This window comes from Capra hircus, chromosome 5, assembly GCF_001704415.2.
Source record: "Capra hircus breed San Clemente chromosome 5, ASM170441v1, whole genome shotgun sequence".
NCBI lineage: Eukaryota > Metazoa > Chordata > Mammalia > Artiodactyla > Bovidae > Capra > Capra hircus.
Window position 1 is genome coordinate 104389075 of NC_030812.1, and position 23174 is coordinate 104412248.

The 23174-nt window shown below is 47.5% G+C and overlaps 1 protein-coding gene across 1 annotated transcript; it reads right to left on the reverse strand.

Annotated features, from left to right (window-relative positions):
• NDUFA9 (NADH:ubiquinone oxidoreductase subunit A9) lies at positions 1333–23156 on the reverse strand. The gene is made up of 11 exons (XM_005680980.3): positions 23056–23156; positions 16845–17015; positions 15866–15963; positions 14421–14512; positions 13047–13188; positions 10032–10134; positions 9505–9572; positions 8037–8113; positions 6258–6353; positions 4254–4320; positions 1333–1622 (listed from the first exon to the last, which is right to left on the reverse strand). The coding sequence occupies exons 1-11, from the start codon at positions 23102–23104 to the stop codon at positions 1443–1445; spliced, it is 1143 nt and encodes a 380-aa protein (XP_005681037.1). The 5' UTR covers positions 23105–23156; the 3' UTR covers positions 1333–1442.

The following is a 23174-nucleotide window of genomic DNA, read 5'->3' on the forward strand; positions in this document are numbered from 1 at the left end:
TTTATCCTCTGGTTTTATTGAGATTTCGTTGGCATGCAGTGATGTCTCCAGAGATTCTTGACTCAGCAGGTCTGGGGAGGGGCTCAGTCACTTGAATGAGTAACAGGAATCACACTCAAGACTCAGGGTTTCTGCATATCAGTGCTTTTCACACCAGTGTGCACACACATCTCCCAGGGATAGTTTCTAAATGCAGATCCTGGGACTTCCCTGCTGGTCCCATTCATAAGACTCCATGCTCCCAGTGCAGGGGGATGGGTTCGATCCCTGGTCGAGGAACTAAGATTCAAGATGCCGTGTAGTGTGGTCAAAAAATTTTTTTTAAGATTTTTAAAAGACAGATCCTGATTCAACAGGCCAGGAGAGGGCCTCGGATTCTGCATTTCCAACAAGCTTCCAGGGGATGCTGGTCCAGAAACCACCTTCTGAATGGCACATTTCTATCCACTTGGGGACAAAAGATTGTGGAGCCTGCAGAGGGGGCAGGGAAGAGAGCTCACTTCAGCCCTCATGTTCCTCACTCCACGAGGATGAGACGGGTGTTGCTATAACTGAACAGGGCTTTGCCCAATCCTCCTGCTCCACAGATGGAGGGCTGCACTGCAAGGGGCTGGGCCGTGTAGGAGGGTGGTGACCAAGTGACCAAGCCTGGACCGCCGAGAAAGGCGGTGCGTTAGCTTCACCCACAATTCCTAGGGGCTTCTGCTCACACTCCTGAGGGATCTGCAGTCAAGAAACCAACTCTGGGTCTGGGTCTTGGCTGCGATGTTAAAGCTTATGCAGTGATCCTAATTCTGAAGCACTGGCCTCCTTTACACCAGGTGAGTGGGGGTGGGTCCCATCCACCCATGTGTCTGAAACCGCCTGGGTGCTGTCCTGACCATGGCAGGGTGGAGCCCCTGACAAGTTCAGATCTGAGCAGGGGACTGGGGGATTACCGCGGGCAGATCCATGGCTACGGACAATGTTTTTCTGTGTATGTAGGATGTTTTAAGCGTGTTTAGAGAGCATTAAGATAATTTTTTTTAAATACCCAAAGTGTGGATGAATTCGGATTATTTATGGGACAGTGCGTATTTTCTCAACTACCGTGTGTCAACAGGCAGTCACATATCACATGGGGCCTTCACAATATTCTGTCCTTAAAAAGGGGTTCTAGTCTTCTAGAACATTCACAAGAAGTGGCCTGACGGAAGGAAATTAAAATCCTCCATCATTTCAGAGAATAAAAGATGTACGTGTATTAAATATACATGACTAAAGGAAATTGTGCTCAAATTCTAGTTGGCTGAGTTTCTCCCTTTGTAAATCAAGAAAGAAAACGCACCCACAGAATTTCATCTCAGGTTTTAATAGAGGCTCTCATTCACTATATACAGGATTCTCTGCCAAAGGTGGCCTGGTGGGTAGCGACCCGAACGACACCAAAAGCCCCAGGCGGCTCAGGGGCCACTAGCGGGGACCGTCTTGGCCGGCTGCACGTCCTCAATCTCAGAAGACAGCCAGCGGTAGGTGCGGTGACGCCGCAGCACCTCAATGGCCTTGAGTTCCAGGGGCGTGGCCTGAACGCCCAGGTCTTCCAAGCCTGGCAGGTGAGGCAAGGTCCTGTCTGTGGTGTGAATCTGCGGATAGACGAGAGGCACAGAGAGCACTGAGGGCCAGCCTCACAGACGCTCCAACCCGCAAGCTGGCCTGAGTCCCGCTGCTGAGACTTCACTGGCTTCGGTGGATAGTGGGCAGAGACTACCGAAAGCAGAGCACAGAGAAGGGCCTACGTGCGGAGGAAAAGGCAAGGCCTCACAGGTCAGCTCCAGGTCTATCCCCGAGCACAGAGCAGGGCTCAGGTGAGCGGTAAGGAGCAGTCAGTCTGGGACAGAGCAGAGGGACTGTCAGATCCACAGGCTCAGCAGAGAAATGGGACCGGCTGGTTCTCTAAGCATGGCTTTCTGCCTCGGTTTTGCTGAATCAAGATCACTCAGCAATAATCCATGAACCTTGATGCTCCAGCTCTCCTTAACCTGGCTGACTAATGCTGACTATGGATCTCAAAACCCAAACCCACATTGTTTGGAGGGAAAGAGGTTACGCCTGGAGATTCCAAAAACTCCAGCTCATCCACGAGCAAACGAGGAGGCTGGGTGTTCACCCGCAGCAGCGTCAACCCTCTCCAGACCAGGCACGTCCACCATCCTTCCCCCAAGAGCTGCCCAGTGACCCCCAGACCAAATCCCAAACCCACCAGCCTGCTGCCCCAACACTCCTCAGTGACAAATGTACAAGGTGCAGCCGTCAGACACGCTGGAGCGTCCTGCCCACCAGCTCTCCCGCCCGATCCTTCTTGAACATAGAAAGGACACCTGGAGACTGGTCTTGGATTCTAGACCCAGCCCGTCAGAGCAGGGACAACGGCTGCCTGTTCACATCATTCTCCAAGGACTGTTTCATCTTCTCTTTTAGGTAACATTCAGAGCGAGCTTCCCAGGTGGTTCAGTGATAAAGAATCCACCTGCCAGTGCAGGAGATACAGGAGAAGAGGGTTCGATCCCTGGGTCAGGAAGATCCCCTGGAGGAGGGCGTGGCCACCCACTCCAGTATTCTTCCCTGGAGAGTCCCACGGACGGAGGAGCCTGGCGGGCTACAGGCCATGGGGTCGCACAGTCAGACGTGACCGAGCGACTAAACAACAACACTCAGAGGACAATATGCCCGCTGCTTGTCGTAAGAGGGAACAGGTTTTCAAAGGCAGAGGCAGCAGAGTGTATCTATTTTGTTTCCTCTCTAGAAACACTTCTACGCACAGTGGGCAAACGACCAGTGAGGGAGACCAGCATGGAGACAGCGAGGCAGGAGCGACCAGCGCACTGCAGGGGACGAGAGGCACCCGGAGCCGGGCCAGAGGATGGAATGACCTACCGCGTGAACTGGAGTGGGTAGAGGGGACACAATCCCCCACTTTCCTAGAAGTGGAAAATTACCAATACTGTGATACACAGCTCCATAATAAAACGTTGAACAAAAAGGTAGGAAGAAGGAGGTGCGAGCTGGCACACTAGAGTGTCGCCTAGCAGTACCAACAGGCCAGTCTGTGCTGTCCAGAACAACAGCCACCAGCCAAAGCAGTGACTTTAATGTAATTACAATTTTACAAAATTCAAATCTTATTTCTGCCGTCACACAAGCCACGTCTCAAGTGCTCCGCAGTCACTGTTGTGGGGGCTGCTTTTCGAGCACACTCGGGGACAGAACACTCCCAGCCCAGCAGGAAGGACAGGGCAGTCCTGTTTACATGGAGAGGGGTCAGGAAAGGAAGGAATCAAGGCGGAATCCTCGATTTGGGGTTTGAGTATCAGAGAACAGTGATACCATCAACTGAGCTGAGAGGGCCTGGGAGAAAAGCAGGTTTGCGGCTCTCCTTTTGGACGAGCCAGGTTTTAGATGATGACTACACAGCTAAACAGATGGGAGGCTTGCTGCTGGGTGGGCGGGGGGCAGTCCAGGTGGGGAATCTGCCGCCATGAGTGCACAAACGGAACAAGGTGAGAGTCTTCCAGAGAAAGAGCCAGGACAGACAAGGGCAGAAGAGAGAGCCCTTGGTCCCCAACACCAGAGACCAGGGACAGAGGGTGAGCCAGGGAGATCGAGGCGGGCAGGAGCAGCAAGAGAACCGGGGAGAAGTGAGGGGAGTCAGGGCTTCAAGAGGAAGGAGGGCCACCTCTGATTAGCATGGTTCCCCGCGGGTGAGAGGAGGTCAGGGCGCTAACCGCCAGGCCTGGCAGCAGAGACCTCAGGTGACCTGGGATGAGCAGTGTTTAGGGGGACAGTGGAGATAAAAACTGAAAGGAATGGATTAAAGCAGGGAGGAGGTGAGAAGCTAGCAGCCCCAGGTACAGCCCGCTCTTCCAGAAAGTCTGATGTACAAGGACACAGCAGCAGCAGATGGGATGGGCCAAGGGCAGGACTCTGGCCTTTAACACACAGAGCTCAGAAGGCATGTCTGTACGCTGGTGGAGATGATCCAGGGGAGAGAGAAAACCTGAAAACCTCCAAGACAGGGCCTGGAGAGGCTCGGCATGGGTGAGGTTCATGCACATGGGCGGGGCGGCATGGGTGAGGTTCATGCACATGGCGGGGCTGACCTGAGACACAGGGACTGCAGACAAGCCCGTGGAGTTGACCCAGGAGGTCCCTGAAGCAAACTCAACACTCGCTCATCCATCACCCACCCAGCAAGGGCTGGTCACCCTCATACTCACCCGCTCCACTTTATCCCTTGTGGTCCAGGGTTCGAATGGACTAATTTCAAAGAGCCGACCGATCCATCTGGAAGAGGAACGAACAGGGCACATGTGATGAGCATCTCTGCTCCCTGTTCACGGCAGGCACGGCAGCTGCCAGAGAGCCGGGAAGTCACTGAGTGCGTTTAAAGAAACCAACGAGCACCAAACCTCCCGGCTCCCAGCCTGGGAGGTCACCTCTCCTTTCAAGCCGCCCGCCCACCCGCCTGCCTCGCGCTGGCTCTCCTTGGCCCCACCAAAGGGACAATGAATCAGGAAAACCAAGAGAGAGTGCAGCTGCCCCGCCCACAAGACAAACAAAACAGATCCACTGTTGAGTGACGCCTATCAAATTCAATCAGAGTTAAGCCCCAGATATTCAGATATGCTTCTGTTAAGGGGCAAGGCAGGTGTTGTGCAAGATAGAAAGCGTGAGCCTTAAGGCAGAGGCCCTGAGGATCCAGGAGATCCAAAAGTGAGGAGACGCCTAAGATCTAGGGTTTGAATCAGGAAGCCGAGAGAAAACCCAGACGAGAGGGCCACCTGCCTCCTCGGTGCCATCTCTTCATCCTACTGAAACCTGGGGGATTCCTCATCTGTCACCTGAGCTCCGGTCTCCTGTGTCCTTGGGACAGGAGGCACATGAGGAATTCCTGGGGGCCCCTACATCCCACAGAGGACTGGAGGTGGAGCAAGGAGCATGTGGCCAGCTCTACTTCAATCTGCTTGTCCTAAGGGGCTTTTATGCAAAGAGTCATTGAACCCAGGCTTCTGCTGCTTTTTAAAAGCCGGAACAACATTATTCCAATGGGAGATAAGAAAAAAATGAAAAGGAAGCTGAAGACAGGTCAAAAGTTCTCCAAGAACTCAGCAAGCCTCAGATTCTGTCCAACCTGCTTCACTGGCAAAAAGGATAGTTTTGGCTTAAAACAAAACAAACAAACAAACAAAAAAAAAACACACTGCTTACAATCCTCCAAGTCTGTGCCCTGGTTCTATGCTAACACATTAATGAATCTTACCACCACACTGCCTTCTAATTTTCTATTTTTCTGACACCTGTTAGTGTATGGGCTTTTTGAGGGTTTCCTGTAACATTCTGAGCACCTAGAACATTGCCTAAGACACAGTTGGCATTCAAGAAATGTTTGCAGAGTGACTGAGTGATCAAGCAAATGAAGAATTCAGCTGCCATGCTGGTTCATCAATCTCTGACAAACTGGACGTGAAAGTGTCCCTAACCATGACCTTACTGTGTGACGTGATCATTCCAAGGTGCTAAACCTACAGAGTGCTTCCCTAGTAGCTCAGGGGTAAAGGACCCGCCTGCCAATGCAGGAGATGTGGGTTTGATCCCTTGGTCAGGAAGATGCCCTGGAGAAGGGTATGGCCACCCGCTACTATTCTTGCCTGAGAAATCCCATGGACAGAGGAGCCTGGTGGGCCACAGTGCATGAGGTCACAAAGAGACACGACTTAATGACTAAACAACAACAACAAACCTACACGGGAAAGAGTGAGGCAAGAAGCAGGAAAAACAGACAAGCAACTGTAGGAAGCGGCTACATCAACCAAGTTCCTTTCCCCAGCCATGTGATCAGACTGCCTTGATGAAGGAGGGTCCCTTTCCCACTCCTGGGCAAGCGGATAAACAGGGAAACCTAACTGCTCCTTTATACCATCTGCCAAGCAAGACACTGCCAATGACACCCAGGACTTCTAGCGGGAGAATGTGAAGATCTACAGATTCCATCTTCTGCCACGGTGTTTATTCACCCATGAAGCCACACTCCCTTTCTTAAGCTCCTCTGGTTCTTTCCCAGATGGATGTCAAGAAGGTGTCAGGAGCCCCTCCTGGTTAGAGATTCTGAGATTTCACCACAAGGGACACACTCCCTATAACCCCTGGGGAGGGGAGCATCACAAAGGGAAGTATCCGGTTAGCTCTTTTCTAGAAGCACAAAAAAGCAGCGCTTTACTTACCGATAGGCAAAGTGTGGCATAGGGTACGGCAGGAAGGGCCTGTGAGCCACAGCAAAGATGTACTGCACGAGGTCGAAGAGCAGGTACCGATTGGGCCTATGAACAGAAGGTTCACAGTTCTTCAGATTACCTGCTCCTCACACACTTCTGTTTTTAGTGTAACAAGATAACATCATTCTTGTGAAAATGGAAAACATGTATGTCCTATAGGAAATACAGATTAGCACAAGGAAAAACCATCTGCCTAAGATGAAGCTAATAAACTTAATATATCCTTCTTATTCCCTTATTCATTTTTTGCTTTTATAAATATAAGATTACACAGGTCATCCTATTCCATAATGTCTTTCATTTAACATCAAACCCCCATCATTCTGAGTTCCATTAACTGTGACTCAGAATGGTCTAAGTGTCTCTGCTCACAGAGAAAGGGACACTGAAGGCTGTGTCCTTCCCAGCTTAGATCGCATGGCTCAGCACTGTAGTCACTCCTCCGTACATGTCCTGAAAAAACCTCACCCCCCGGCTCCTCTCCCATCCTTGCAGAGCAAAACCCTTCTCTGGTTAATCCAAGTATCTGCACCTGAGCCCCCAGCAAGACAGAGTTGCAGAAACATACTCCTGGGCCTCCTCTTACATTTCTGATCTGAGCTTCAAGGAGAAGCTCAGCTCTGCTCTGCGGTCCTACTGGGTGCTCCTGGGGTGGAGGGAGTGCTCTTTCCCTCTTTTCTCAGGGGGTGCCTCCTATCTTCCTCTCCATCCTCAAATTTTCCATATACCTCTCTCTGCCACCCCATTCTGCCTTTTAGTTGATGATCTTGTTGTTTCATCCCTTACTTAATGATGCCTTATGAAGCACAAACGTTTTTAATTTCAATGAAGTCTAATTTATCCACTTGTGTCTTTGGTGGCGTATGCTTCTGACGTCACGTCTACAACATCTCTGCCTAACCCCAGGTCCAAATGTTCCTTCCAAAAGTTCTCTAGCTTAACCCTTACAGTTAGGTCTCTGGTCTATTTTGGGTTAATTTTTTCACGTATGGGGTGAAGTCAGAATCTGTGGCATCTTTCTGCATGTGGATAGTACCATTTGTTGAAAAGAAGATTACTTTCCCCCTCGCAGTGTCATGGCGCCTCTTCAACAATCCACTGTCCATAAACATGGAGTCTGGTTTCCAGACTATCAATCCTGCTTAACTGACCTACATGTCTATTCTTTTGCCAGTGTCACACTGTTTTGATAATTAGAGCTTTCAAGTAAGTTTTGAAATTGGAAAGCGTAAGTGCTCCAAGTTTATTTCTCTTGGTCAAAATTGTTTCCGCTATGGTGGGTCTGTTGTATTTCCGAGTATATTTAGAATAAATCTGTCAATTTCTGCCAAAAAAAAGAAAAAGAACCTGCGTGAAGTTTGGTAACATCAAGTTGAATAGACAGATCAATTTGGGGAAAATTGCCACTTTAACAATATGGACTCTTCCAACCCAAGAATACACAATGTCTTTCCATTTATTTTGGTTTTCCTTCATTTTCCTCCTCAGTGCTATGTGATTTTCAGTATACAAGCCTTGTGTTTCTTTTGTTAAATTTATACATACGTATTTTATTCTTTTGATGGCACTGTAAATAAACTTATTTTATGTATTTTCAAGTTGTTCATTTCTGGAAAAGGCAACAAATAAGCCTGTGAGTGACATGTCTAGAAATTACTGCTGTTGTAAGTCACAATCCTTTTATTTTAATAGACTGTACGATCTTAAAGTCAAACTCCAGTCACTTACCCAACAAAGGCAAAAGTTTTCCCTCTGGCATCTGGGTCTTTAATTGCATTAATAATTCCTTTGGTGACATCCACAATCTACAAGAAATTATAACACATGTTTCAGTAATTGCTGAGAGAGAGAGCAACAGAGAGGTGCGGGAGAGAATTTTAAAAAGGGAGGGAGAAAGGAGAGCAAGCCACATCGATCACACAAAATAATGCCATTAAAATGACATCACTGTCTGCTTTCAGAAAACTCCTAAAAGCCACTTCTCAAGGACTCAAATCAGCTCCATGTGGAAGGGTCACGGAAATTAATACTTTCTCCAGTGGGAGCATGTTTATCTCCAGGCCGTGCCCAGGCCTGTCCCACCAGCTCCAATCTCACCCTGTCATCCTCCTCCTCCTCTTCCTCGTCTGTCACCGCGCTGTCACAAACCATGAGGCTGAACCACATGGAACACCCAAGATTCTACCATTTTGACTTTTAGAATAATCTTATGATATATATTCAGGGCTTCCCTGGTGGCTCAGAGGTTAAAGCGTCTGCCTGCAATGCGAGAGACCTGGGTTCCATCCCTGGGTTGGGAAGATTCTCTGGAGAAGGAAATGGCAACCCACTCCAGCACTCTTGCCTGGAGAATCCCACTGAGGAGGAGCCTGGTGGGCTACAGCCCATGCAGTCGCAGAGTCGGACACGACTGAGTGACTCCACTTTCACTTCACTTATGATAAATAATAATATATAATATACATATAACATAATAATCCATATGATATCAGACCCCACCGTTTTCACTGGGGGTGATTCGGGCCCCCAGGAGTCTCGGGCAAACGCCTGGAGAGTTTTAATCGGCACAGTTTGCGGGGGAGCTACTGCCATCTGGTGGCTGGAGGCCGTTCCACAGCAGCCCCACAACAAAGCGTAATCCCACCCAGAAAGTGCAGTGTTCCAGCTGAGAAACCCTGGTTCATCACCACACGGAATCCACAGGATTCTCACCTCTGTTCCCTGACATCCGGTCCCCTCTGCCTGGGCCACTCCACCCCACCCACTGCCTTTGACCAGTTGCGAGTCATCTTCAGGGTCTCTCCTAAGATGTCACTTCCCTGACCTCCAAATTTGTCCTCTGCCGTACCTACGTGAAATCCCCTCCCTGTCAGCACTTGTCACACTGCCCGACGACTGCCATGCGGACCTGCCCCTGACTGGGGCCAGCGTTGAGGCAGCACGCATCTGTGTCTTCACAGATATACCCAGAGACACTGTGAATATCCCAGTGATATTCCTCAAGACACTTCTCTTGAGTGAACGAACAAGTGAAAACGCACAGGGTACCTGGACCTCTCAGGTACACTGAGAAACAGTCAGTCAAAGCAATCTGACAGAGACAAAAATGTCAGAACTTACAGAATTAGGATAAAACTTGAAAACCGATCATTTGAATCTTGAATTCGGCAAAAGCTCCTTTATCCAGGGTACTTACGTATACTGGTTGTTTCACAGTCTTCTTGCCCAAGGAAATAAGAGGGACGCCACCAAACCAGCGGATATCTGGCAGAACAAAGGCAACATCTTAGAAGGCCTCACCTGCCTGAAGACCCTCCTCTCTCTGGGTGTCCCGAGCTATTTTGCATAGTGAAAATAAATAAATGCAGCTGACTCTGCGGGAGTCAACGATCTTATTAAGAGGCAGCCACCTTTATTTGTTCTTCACACAACAAACACAGGAAGTGAAAGGTCGGTCAAACACTTAGGGATAGAACAAGGAGAGAGGACCACGGCCTGGCTACTGTCGGCCACTCTGCACTGCTTGGCCACTCCCAAGGCGCAGCTCTACCTGCGCCCCATTCTAATCAACAGGCCAGCAACACAAGAAGCCCGGAGAAAGACGCAGGTGGAAACAGACACGAAGCGTACGATCTATGTAGCACCACAGATGCACAGAAAATGGAAGTATTTAACAGATGACGCCAAGACGGTCATTCTCCTATTTGAAGGAAGGAAACCTACTTGCAAAATAATTGAGGAATCTGTCCTCTCTGCCAAAGATGTCAGCCGGCTTTATGATGGTGGCTTCTGGAAACGTCTCTCTCACTTCCTTCTCTCCAACAGCCTAGACAGCCAAACACAACAGAGCTCTGCAGTGAGTGAGCGAAACTTCCATCTTTCCACTACCAGGACGTCCTTCCGCTATCAGAACACCACGGGTCCTTCCAGGTCATGTTTGCCTCCAGGCTAAGGGCACCCTATGATAACACTCAGTTATAGGCACACCACCCCCCGCCCCACCTTATGTGCAGTTTTGCTTCCCACTGTCAGTTACCCACGGTCAACTGTAGCCTAAAAATATTAAATGGAAAATCCCAGAAATACTTGCTAAGTTTTTAAAGTGCACGCTGCTCTGAGTGGTGTGGGGAAATCTCATGTCCTCCTCCTCGGGCCTGCTGGCACATGAATCTCACATTATCATGAGAAGAAGGGTGAGCACAGTTAGCAGATGGAGCGACAGACAGGATTGGGGGTTGCATTCACACCACTGTTATTACAATCTATTATAAGGAAAGCTATGACCAGCCCAGACAGTATATTCAAAAGCAGAGACAATACTTTGCCAACAAAGATCCGTCTAGTCAAGGCTATGGTTTCTCCGGTGGTCATGTATGGATGAGAGAGTTGGACTGTGAAGAAAGCTGAGCGCTGAAGAATTGATGCTTTTGAACTGTGGTGTTGGAGAAGACTCTTGAGAGTCCCCTGGACTGCAAGGAGGTCCAACCAGTTCATCCTAAAGGAGATCAGTCCTGGGTGTTCATTGGAAGGACTGATGCTAACGCTGAAACTCCAATACTTTGGCCACCTCATGCAAAGAGTTGACTCATTGGAAAAGACCCTGATGCTGGCAGGGATCGAGGGCAAGAGGAGAAGGGGATGACAGAGGATGGCTTGATGGCATCACAAACTCGATGGACATGAGTCTGAGTGAACTCCGGGAGTTGGTGATGGACAGGGAGGCCTGGCGTGCTGCGATTCATGGGGTCGCAAAGAGTCGGACACGACAGCGACTGAACTGAACTGAACTGATTATAACTGCTCTTTTTTATTAGCAGTTACTGTTGTCAGTCTTTCTGTGCCTAATTTATACATGAAACTTGATCACAGGTGTGTATGTACAGGGTAAGCAAAGCATATACTAGAGAGTTCTGTACCATCCTTGGTTTCAGGCAGCCACTGAGGGTCTGGGAATGTAATCCCGGCAGTAAGTGGGGGGATTCATGCACACAGAATTTAAAAAGAAAACGACACACACAAGAGCCCTGCATCGTTTAGCTCTTTCCACATGGGCTTCCTTCCATATTGATTCCAGGGAAACTTATGCAGAAGAAGGAAGGAGAAAAATCAGAAGAGATTTTTTTTCTGGCCTCCATTTTTCCTTCCAATCACAGATTCTCTGGTTTGTGTCAATTATGAGCAACCTGCCAGAGAAAGGAGGGTGGGGCGCAGGAGGCTACAGCAACGGGAGCGGCAGCAGGGCACGCCGGCCCAGAGGAGTGGGCACGGCGCCCTCCTTCCTCGGCTCCTCTGCTGCGACACCCTCTCTCGGGCTCCCTGTCCCTTCTGAGACAAGGCCCCTCGGTCAGTGTAGCTGTCAGCGCCTCGCTTGGCCTTTCTTCCCACCCGTGCCTGCCAGGGGTGGCAACAGAGCCCAGAGGACTCGGACCTCAGTTTCTTGAGCTTCTCAACTCCAAAAACCTCGTCTCCACCCGACTCCCCCCACTCTCAACTTGGATGCCGCAGATCAGAGCATCCCCAAGCACCCCTCCTCTGAGCTGCTCTCTGCTGACAAGCTCCTGGGCTGCCAGCCTGCCTGTTCCCTGCTCTTCTGCTCCTGAGATGCAACCCTTCACCTGCCCAGGACCCCAGTCCTCTGTTTCTGCCTTCCTCCATACCAGCCCTCACTGACATCTGCTCCAGGCTAGAGTCCATGGCCCACCTCTGCCTTCACTCTCCTGACTTTTGGGTTAAACCATTGCTATTTAAAAGTTTAATTATTATATTCTGAATTCAAACAACATAGTGAAAACCAGCTTCTCACAGATAGCTTTGAAATCCTGAGTCAGGTATTCTTAACAAATTCCTATTTTTTCTTTCCAGGAATGTTGATATTGAGGATGTTTTTATAAGATTCCCCAAGCTACTCAGCAACACCTGGAGCATATGGAATTATTTTCGTCAATGGATTAGAAACTAGACGTGAGCTAAGGCCATGTCTCCCCAGCACCCACTATACCATGGAGCACACAGAAGGTGCTTAATAAATGATTTGTTCAGTTAAAGATCACAGTGGATCCAACAGCTGGAGCCAGTGTCAAGGAACCCTGAGGGCCTTATCAGCCTGACCCCAAGCAGACCCCTCACGGTAGGAACCAAATGCCGAAGGCAGCTCCAGGCACCAGGGCCCCTCCTGCGTTCCTGCTGATAAAACATCTCTGGTTACAGGCCGACTCCAAACCAGGCTGGTCCATCTCCAGGCACAACTGGGACCACAGTGGGGTTTCTGGGAGTCCAGGAAGGCTAACTACAATGTGCACAGCCATTTTCCCTTGCAGATATTTATCCTGTCACCCCAGCTTTCACATCACTCCTCCAAAGGCATAAGGCATGACTATGCAGGGATCAGAGAAGGAAAGACAGTCCTTGAGCTTTTCTGGGTACGACTCTGGTACAGGAATCAGCCTCTACCTTTTGTGTTTAGCCTGTAATTCTGTTATGCGCTAAGAAACTTTACACTCTTGAGCGCAGGTAACAGGATGAGCCACCCATCTCTACAGCTGCTTAGCACAGTTCCCTGCAAACAGAAGACACCCAACCACGCCTCATCCACACGACAATCACATCCTGGACAGGAGAACTAGAAATCCCCTAATTCTGGACACGCCGGTGAGAGACCTTTCTCACTTAACTCACACGCCTAAGGGGCCAGGAAACCCCAGCTCTGTGAACCTCTTTCCAAATTGACTTGTCCTGTACCTTGTTTCTCAGATACTTAGAAGAGCTCTTAATATCAGCATTCAGATGTGAAATGTGAATAAATTTTTCAACTCCAGCTTCTTTGGACACTTGAGCGATGGCTTGGGGAATCTTGACAAAAACATCCTCAAAATCAAAGTTTCTGGAAGGAAAAAACAGGGGGTGGTTAAGAACACTTGACTTGGGATTGCAAAGCTTTCTATGATAAGCTGGTTTCCATATGACTGCTGGGATTCATAATAGTTAAGCTTTTAAATAGCAACGATTTAACCCGAAGTCAAAGGTAATAGGTTTTTTTTTTAAATTTTACAGGCCTGCTCACTGTCATTACCATAATGTCAGGCTGACTGTAAGTGATCAAATAGCAGAGGTATTGTCCTCTGCCCTCAAGGCTCCCCAAGGCTGAGGCCCTTTAACAACGTCTGGCTGCACTGTTTGAGTGGGGAGGGGGGAAGTGCTGGGTGCTGGACGGGAAATCATTTCTTATTCCTGGGCCTTTGTTTCCCTCAGAAGGAAAAAAGGAAACTAAAAAAAAAAAAATACATCACTCACCAATTTGATGCAATAACATAAACTAAGAGCCTGCTCTGTACAAAGGGCTGTGATAGTCATCTCAGGGACTAATAAGGCTGAATAAGGCCCGCAAGTCATCAGAGAACTTAAAAATATGCGACAAGGCAGGCACACCCTAAATACATCCAAGTTAAACTCTCACAAGTGCGGAGAAAGAGCATAAACAAAGAGCTGCAGAACCCCAGGATTAAACCCCTTCAGCTACGCGCTTGAAACTGTCACAACGTTGTTAATCGGCTATACTTCAATACAAAACAAAAAGTTAAAAAAAACCCCTCAACCTTATCTGTTGATAAACCACACACACAGGGTCTAAAAATCAATTTCAAACAGGCACTCATGCTATCCTTGATTAACAACATGGGGAACAGACTGAGAAGACTGCCCACTCGAGAAAAGCCAGTGTGTGGCTTGCTAGTCTGGGGAACAGGAAAACCCACCTTCCCATCCCATCCCAGCTGGAAAGATCCAAACATAGGACCCACAGTGGGGAGGCCGGCAAGGTGACGGCACCCACTGCGCTCGCACGATTTATCCTGGATTTTCATGAGCAGCATGTCACAATGTCTGCACACTGGACTTACCACCAACTAAATCCCCAGCTGGGGGGCCGGGGTGTGTGGGAAGAAGGGAGGGGTCAAGTGGGGAGGGTGGCCCCTGGGTGTGAAAAAGCTGTTCAATCAACACTGATGAACTACCCAAAAATGTCACAGCTACAATCTCTGGCATGTTATGTGCCCAGGAAACATCCACTGAGCCCTCAGCCCGTGTGCAAAGAAGAGACAGGAGGCCGAGACTCACTTGGTCTCCCACTCTCGCCCGACCAGGTTGATGACCACATTGCTGTGCTCCACGGCTCTTCGGATTGAGTCCTTGTCTCTCCCGTTCCAGTCCTGTAACACAAACGTTTTTTAAAAGAGCAAAGTGTGTCAGTGGAAGAGTGTAGGCCCAGACAGGATGATGAAAGAGAAGTCGGCTAGTGAACAGCTGAGCCAGGCACCCAGGCCCCGAGTGTTTCTCCACAGAAACTGCGGGCACTGGGACAGCACAGTTCTGCGTGGAAAGGACCATGCTGTGCACTTGAGGATGCTCAGCATCCCTGGTCCCCACCTAATCAACCATATGGACTCCAGTCACATGACAACCAAAAAGGGCCACACATTTTTTACCACTCCCTTGCAGGCTCTCCCCTCCCCACCCCGCTGCCCTGCCCTCCTGGCAACTATTGGCCTAAAGGACGAACCTGAAGGCTGCAGAGTAACAACACTGAACGCTCAGGAAGAAGTGTTTCAAGTGACATCTATGCAAAGCTAGCCAGGTTGTAAACCACCCTGTTTGTAATCTTCTCTGTCTAGAGAAACACTGTCCAGGAGAAATGTAACATGAGGAACACATGTAATTCTGATTTTTCTATTAGCCTCATTTAAAAGAATGAAAAGAAACAGGAGCAATTCATTTTAATAATTTACCTTATTGGACCCAACATACTCAAAATACTATTTCAATATGTGATAAATGTGAAAAATTACTAACAATATATTGAATAGTATTGCCTTAGAACCAAGTCTTTCATTTACGGCATACCTCAATCCAGACCAAGTGACATTTCAAGGGCTCAAGAGCCGATGTGGCCAAAGGTTACCGTCCAGCATGGGGTAAGAGCAGAGGCTGGCAAACTATGACCGCAGGCAAATCCAGCCTGCAACCTAACTTTGTAAATAAAGTTTTATTGGAACACTGCCACTCCCATTTGTTCACACACTGTCTATGGCTGTTTTGGGAGCCTCCTAGGTGGCTCAGTGGTAAAGAACCCTCCTACCAGTGCAGGAGATGCAGGTCAATCCCTGGGTTGGGAAGATCCCCTGGAGAAGAAAATGACAATGCACTCCAATACCCTTGCCTGGGAAATTCCACAGACAGAGGAGCCTGGCGGGACACAGTCCATGGCATCGCAAAGCGTCAGACATGACTTAGCAACTAAGCACGCACATGGCTGCTTTCAAACTACAAGGGCAGAGCTGGGTAATCATGACCTGCAAAGTTTAAAATATCTCCTGTCTGGTTCGTTAGGGAAAAAAGTCTGCTAAGCGCTGGACTAGGGTTTACAAGAATGGCCTGTGAATGGAGGACACCCTTGGTCCACTTTGGCAGGAAACTGCTGCTTGGTTATACTGCCTCTCTCTCCCGGAAATGACCTTAGCAGTTTACATTAGTCGGCTCCGATGATCAGAAACCCGGGCTCTCACCATAAAGATGATCTGGCCCAGGTCACCCATGGGACGAAGGTGCATGGTGTCATACGGCTCACACCGGTAGGGGACAATCACCTGTGACCCCATGCGACCTAGAAAAGAACGGGTTGAAGCAAGGATCAATGTTAATGTAATACAATTACATTATACAGCAGTGGTTTTGTAAACATTTCAGTTCTAGCATGACTGTCTTTGTTCTTCAGTCGCTCAGTTGTATCCGACTCTTTGCAACCCCATGGACTGCAGCACACCAGGCTTCCCTGTCCTTCACTATCTCCTGGAACTTGCTCAAACTCATGTCCATTGAGTCGGTGGTGGCATCCAACCATCTCGTCCTGTCATCCCCTTCTCCTGCCTTCAACCTTTCCCAGCATCAGGGTCTTTTCTAATGAGTCGGCTCTTTGCATCAGTCGGCTGAATTACTGGAGCTTCAGCTTCATCATCCGTCCTTCCAATGAATATTCTAGAATGATACATGAATCACTTCTATGCTTAATTTAAAAAATATATTTTGCCATTATGCTCGAGATGTCATAGGGCTTCCCAAGTGGCGTAGCAGTAAAGAACCCACCTGCCAAAGCAGGAGACACAAGAGACAAGGGTTTGATCCCTGGGTGGGGAAGATCCCCTGGAGAAGGGCAGGGCAACCCACTCCAGTATTTTGCCTGGGAAATCTCATGGACAGAGGGGCCTGAGGGCTGCAATCCATGGGGTTGCAAAGAGTCAGACACCACAGAGCACATAACAGCAACAGAGATATTGTAATTTTTCAGGGTTCCTTATTTCTGTATTAACATCCTGTACAAGAAGTCTGCGCCTGCTCTGAATGTACAGGAGTCCAAAACTACATAAATCCAAGATAGGAGGAATTCAAAACACTGTGACAATGAAAAGAAACAGAGCTCACAGCTTCTCAGTAGATAAACATAATAAAGAGCTTTGGAGTTTGTTGAACTTGAGGAACTTGACTTACCAAGGTGGTTGACAAGGTAGCGGCCCAGGAATCCCGTTGCTCCAAACACAGTGGCCACAATCCCACTGACGGAGGAACGCCCACCTTTCCCATGTGGTATGACTGCATGATGAAGCTGGCGCTGGGGTGGGCTGTGAAACACAGAGGCAGCTAGGGCAGGAACAGAAGAACCTTGAAGAAAACCCAGAACGCACATAAAAGTGACCATGAATACAGACAGCTTCCCTTCCTGGAAACGCAACATTATTTTGCTCTCAGTATTTTCACTTACTTAGGTAACAGTGCAGTTAACTTTTGAATTACAAGTTATAACTGAAGTGCCAACCGCAACAATAAATACAAATGACTGCAACAAAGAATCCACAGGACATAAGGAAACTGTATAAAGATTAGAACACAAACTCCCTGTCCTATAGGCTATAATTTACCTAGAAAGATAAATCACCGTATGAAAACTAATGAGCAATTACAAATTAAGAGGGTATAAACCTCCCCATGAAAGGAGCAGAAAGAATGCAAACTAAAGGCACCATAAGTTAGATGACCTTGAGGAAGGATTCCTGAATAAAGCATTCTGAGAAAGGTTTGAGGGGTTAATGACAGAAAAGATAGATTTCCACGTGAAACACCTAACACATCTAACAACGCAGGAGTAGAAACGAATAAGCCCGGTGCAGGGAACAGCAAAAGACGCGCCTGGAGCAGACTGTGAAACTGATGATGAATGAACACAGAGTCGGTGATATGGGCTGGAGGCAGAGATAAAAGATGTTTGTTTTTTTTTAAGAGTGCAATTCAGACTGTACCTTTAGTACAACACTACTAAAAATCATCCAAAGTTGATGAGTAAGCTACTAAGAAAGTAAAGCTGTGTCTGCTTACTAGAGATGACTGCCCAGAAACCAGTTTTTCCCTATCCAAAAGTGTGGAATTGGAGAAAGAGCCTAGCTTACCAGACAGGTACTGAAACCACAGACATTAAAAACAAACACTGCAGATCAGACACATAATAGTAACAAAATAATAACATCTAAATAACACCTAAACTTACAGAGGCATCCGGCATCCCTCTTAGGTATTATTTTATTTCACATTATCTTTACTGCCACTTTGTAGACCAGAAAACCACAGCTCGGAGAGGTTCTGTGCCTAAACCAAAGAGCCAGCAAAGGAGATTGAAAAAGAGAGAAAACAAAAGAAAATGGTAATCCAGAAGTCAAATGAAGAAAGTGATGGATGGAGAGAATAGTTAACTCTATCAAATGCTGCTGAAAAGGGAAATAAGCAGAGGGCAGATAGCTAGGATCTAGAAGATGTTGGCTGTAAGTGGCCTGAACAAGAACAATTTTTCTGGAGTAGGAATGCAGTGGGGAGGTCCTAGGAGGAGTACTGAAAAGTCTTCTTGGGGGATGCGGTGTAATGGGACTAAGAAAAACAGGACTAGAGGAACAAGCAGACAAGGAAGGGTTTGTTTAACATCAGCTATTATAGCATATTCATATGCTAACGGAAAACCCCCAGCAGAGGGAAAATGTCAATGACCCAGGAGAGGAAAGAAGAGGTGAGGGGGGAAGAGACCAAAGGCCAAGGGAGGGAACTGACTGCCCTTTCATCAGACCAGGAGAAGCTCATCCACTGTAAGAGGAGGGAGAGCCGAGAATCACCCCAACTCAGCCCTCAGATTTTTACAGTGGGGAAAAGATGCTTCCCATCTGATTCCTTCGCATTCTCTGTAAAGCTGAGAATAGGACAGAAGCATGTGCTGGCAGTCTTAGGAGACTGGCAACATCAACTAGTCATATGGAGAAAGGGAAAGCAAATTTCCTAGAAAAATATGCTGAAAATTAACTTGAGATTTTTATTCATGAATTTAAAATAGGAACAGTCAATTCATGTGGAGTGTTCCTTAACTCAGCTCTCCACTGCTCGGGGGCAGGTAGGAAACATGCAGAAACCTTGATTTAATCAGCTTTGTTTTTTTTTCTTTTCCTTTTATGACAAAGGGATACAGACTGGGGAGTTGAGAGTGTATGAATGGGAATGATCAGAAATAATGAGTAAGGAAGTTAGGGCACAGGATAAAGACCAGAGCAAACCAAATCAGGAGAATTACCAGAGTCAAGGTATGAACATCTCCTCCAAGGGAGTAAATGTGTACAAAGCATGTAGCACGTAACCCTGGCACACATGAAGCATTCCGTGAGTAACAGCTACTTTCACTTATTGATACTATTGCTGTGAAAATCCCCAGAAGGTAATGTTACACTCATCTCACACAGTTGTTTGTTTTTTCAACAATTATAGACTGAGCACTCTTCAAGAAACTGTGGCTAGCACAGTAAGAAAGACACAGCCCCTGGCTGCACGGAGCTTACATGTTACGGGGCTGGCATGAACATCAGTAACAAATGGTTAAGTGCCTTGCACACGTATCTACCTTGCACTCTATGCAAGCTCATGGCTGCTCAGTAGCTCAGCCTGCCTGACTCTTCACGACCCCTGACTCTTCACCACGGTAACCCGCCAGGCTCCTCTGTCCATGGGATTCTCCAGGCCGGAATACTGGAGTGGACTGCCATTTTCTCCTCCAGGGAATCTTCCTGACTCTGGGATCGAATTGGGGTCTCCTCTGTCTCCTACACTGGCAGGCAGGTTCTTTACCACTAGTGCCCCTGGGGTCCTCCACAAATTCAAGTTATTACCCTCTGACTCCAGGCTCTCCATTTTCTTCCATTTACTGGGAACACCATCAGGGAAATAATATTCTTTATTCATTAAACCTCCTTTGGCTTCCTACTTAATATCTAAACCAATAGTCTCCAAACACATTTGCTGGCATACTGCATTAGTGTTTTTGTTTTTTAAGTATCGTTTGTAAATTACATGCACCTTCTACGTAGTTCCAATATGTTATACATGTTATTCAACATATATAAAAGCACTTAGAAAAGTGTCTGGTATATAGTTTGAACTATGTGTTAGGTATTACAGAAAACATTTTTTTTAAGTCCTAATACTGTATTTTTATATATCATTGGTTCCTCTTAAAATCCATTTGGATGACCACTGGTCTACGTTCTGCTTGGCTTTCAAAGGTCTCCATTATTTGATTCCATCTAATGGGGATTCCCAGGTAGCACTAGTGGTAAAGAACCTGCTTACCAATGCAGGAGACGTAAGAGACAAGGATTCAATCCCTGGGTTGGGAAGTTCCCCTGGAGGAGGGCATGGCAACCCACTCTCGAATCTTGCCTGGGAAATCCCATGGACAGAGGAGCCTGGCGGGCCACAGTCCATTGGGTCACAAAGAGTCAGACACAACAGAGGCGACTTGGCGTACATGCCAAGGAGGTATTCAACCTCCTTTCCTACTGTTTCAGATCTTCAGGAAGTCATTTCACTGCTTCCAAAGAATTCTACATCCTGCTTCCCTTCTCACCCCCTTGTCCTTGCCAGTGCCAGGAAAAAGCCCAACCCCTCTGACTCTCCAGATCATAACAGCTCTAAACAAACAAAAATCAGTGGAAGTATTGAAATTCTCCACAAGCCTTCCAATTTTCCCTCCCAACTTCAGATGACCTAAGTGAAAGTGAAGTCGCTCAGCCGTATCTGACTCTTTGCGACCCCATGAACTGTATAGCCCACCAGGCTCCCCTGTCCATATGATTCTCCAGGCAAGAATACTGGAGTGGGTTCCCATTTAATCTCTCCCTCTTCTGACTTCCTCTGGTACTTAACAGTCTCTGCATTTCACTGTGTTTTACACAGTTCTGTAGTGTTTTGATTACATTACACACTAGACTGAACTCTCCAGAGTTTACTCAAAAGCTTACTTTACCAGAGATAGCAAAGCCGAGTGGTAGAGTATAAGGTACGGCATCAGTTAGGGGAAAAAAATGAGTTAAAGGGGAAAAGAAATGTATGTAAATATCTATGACTGTGGTTAGCCGATGGCAGGTACTCAATAAATTGCAGTTATTTGATTCACAACCTACATTATGTGACACCAACGTAACTGTTTAACAAGAGCCAGCAAATGTCTCTGCGAAGAAGTCAGGCTAAGAAACCATTCATTGTAAATGGCGTGCACCAAACACCTGCCCAGTGGTGTGGAGTTGTTCTACCCAAGATGGAAAATAAAAAGGAATCTCCCAAATACTGCTGCTCTCAACTCAGCTAAGCATTAGAACTACCTGTGGAGCTTTTTAAAATGTAAGGTGGAAGAAGCCAGTCTCAAAAGTTCTGATTGAATAGCTCTTCAGTGAGTCCCTATTTCTGTTTAATATTATAAAGCTCTAAGAATGATTCTGACATGCACCTAATTTTGAGAGCAAATGATATTCTGTAATAACCGAAATACACAATGGGAAAATGCAATTTTTGGAGATTGACACAGGGCATGTTGGTGAAGGATAGGAGAGTGAAATAATGATGAAGCTGTACTCTCAATTTCCTTGCCTTTCTAGTCTCTCTTAGTGAGTGGAAGAGCAAATGTGTGCTTTCAACTTGAGGACCACAGAAGATCCAGTCAGAACAGAAGGGACAATAAACTCTACTTAGACAAATCTTAAGGTATTCCTTTATTCTTCTTCCTTTATTTTGATTTGGAAAAGTACTATTACAAATACTACTTGAATCTATTGAATCTTCTCAGAAACTCCCTGATGTGGTATGATCATTTCCACTGTCATACACAGAATCTGAAGTTTAGACTGATTCAGAATTTTCACAAAGTCATGAAGTCAATCTTTCCTCCAATATCTCTTTTTCCCCATTCGTTTCAGATTCCTATCCTGCCCCTCAATATTCTTTAAAAAAAAAAAAATTTACTGTATATTGGAGTATAGTTGACTAACAATGCTGTGTTAGTTTCAGGTGTACAGCAAAGTGATTCAGTTATACATAAGCTAAGCTAAGTCGCTTCAGTCGTGTCCAACTCTGTGCAACCCCATAGACAGCAGCCCACCAGGCTCCCCCGTCCCTGGGATTCTCCAGGCAAGAACACTGGAGTGGGTTGCCACTTCCTTCTCCAATGCGTGAAAGTGAAAAGTGAAAGTGAAGTCGCTCAGTCGTGCCCGACTCTTAGCGATCCCATGGACTGCAGCCCACCAGGCTCCTCCATCCACGGGATTTTCCAGGCAAGAGTACTGGAGTGGGGTGCCATTGCCTTCTCCGCAGTTATACATATACTTACATCTATTCTTTTCAAACTCTTTTCCTATTTAGGCTGTTACATGATGTGGAGCAGAATTCTCTGCACTATACAATACGTCCTTGTTGGTTGTGCTGTGCTTAGTCGCTCAGTTCTGTCAGACTCTTTGCGACCCCATGGACTGTAGTCCACCAGGCTACTGTCCACGGGGATTCTCCAGGCAAGAATACTGGAGTGGGTTGCCATGCCTTTCTCCAGGGGATCTTCCCAACCCAGGATCGAATCCAGGTCTCCCACTTCGCAGGCGGATTCTCTGTCATCTGAGCCAATCTGTGTTAAACATAGCAGTGTGTACGTGTTAGTCCCAAACGCGCTATCCCCCGCATCCATCCTTTCCCCTGGTAACCATAAGTTCCTTGTCTATGTCTGTGAGTCTGTTTCTGTTTTGTAAATAAGTTCATCACTTACATTATTATTTTTTAGATTCTACATATAAACTATATCATAGGGCATGTCTCTTCCTCTGCCCAGTATTTCTTATAACATCAAAGTCAAGGCTTCCCCCGTGGCTCAGTGGTAACGAATCCGCCTGCCAATGCAGGAGACACCGGAAACGCGAGATCGATCTCTGAATCGGAAACATCAGCTGGAGAATGGAATGGCGACCCACTCCAGTATTCTTACCTGGAGAATCCCATGGACAGAGAAGCCTGGTGGACTATAGCTCCTGGGGTCTCAAAAGAGTCGGACACAACTAAGCAACTTAAACAGCAACCTTACAGCCGTTATCAGTACTCTGAGTCTCTCTCCTCTTTTCTCCTCTTCCCTTCGCGTTGCTCACGTTCTCTCCGCAAAGGCCCTTTCCCAAGGGCACAACTTAATAGAAGAGCCGGAGAAGGAGAAAGAAAGGAGAAACCGGACAGAGGCAGTTGCGGACCTAGAAAAAACAGGGGGCCCAGGGACTCAGCGCGACCGCTGCAGCACACGGCGCCACTCCCAAAACTTTAGCTCTGCATCTCGGATTCCCCATCCGGGGCCGCCGTTCCCGGTGACACTTACGTGACATTGGCAGGACCCGGACAACTCGGGGGTGAACGGCAGCCGCCATCTTCTCCCAGAATCCCCGGCGGCCGGCGCTCCAGCCGACTACGGCTACCAGGCTGGGTCAAAAGCTTCCT

What these genes read in the sequence shown, in the direction of transcription:
- NDUFA9 (XM_005680980.3), bottom strand. Translation starts at nt 23,104, where the DNA reads ATGGCGGCTGCCGTTCACCCCCGAGTTGTCCGGGTCCTGCCAATGTCA. An exon ending in GGGCGAGAGTGGGAGACCAA is followed by an intron (nt 13,189 to 14,420) that starts GTGAGTCTCGGC and finishes TTTTCCTTCCAG; the next exon opens with AAACTTTGATTTTGAGGATG. An exon ending in CTGTGAAACAACCAGTATAC is followed by an intron (nt 8,114 to 9,504) that starts GTAAGTACCCTG and finishes AATTTCTTGTAG; the next exon opens with ATTGTGGATGTCACCAAAGG.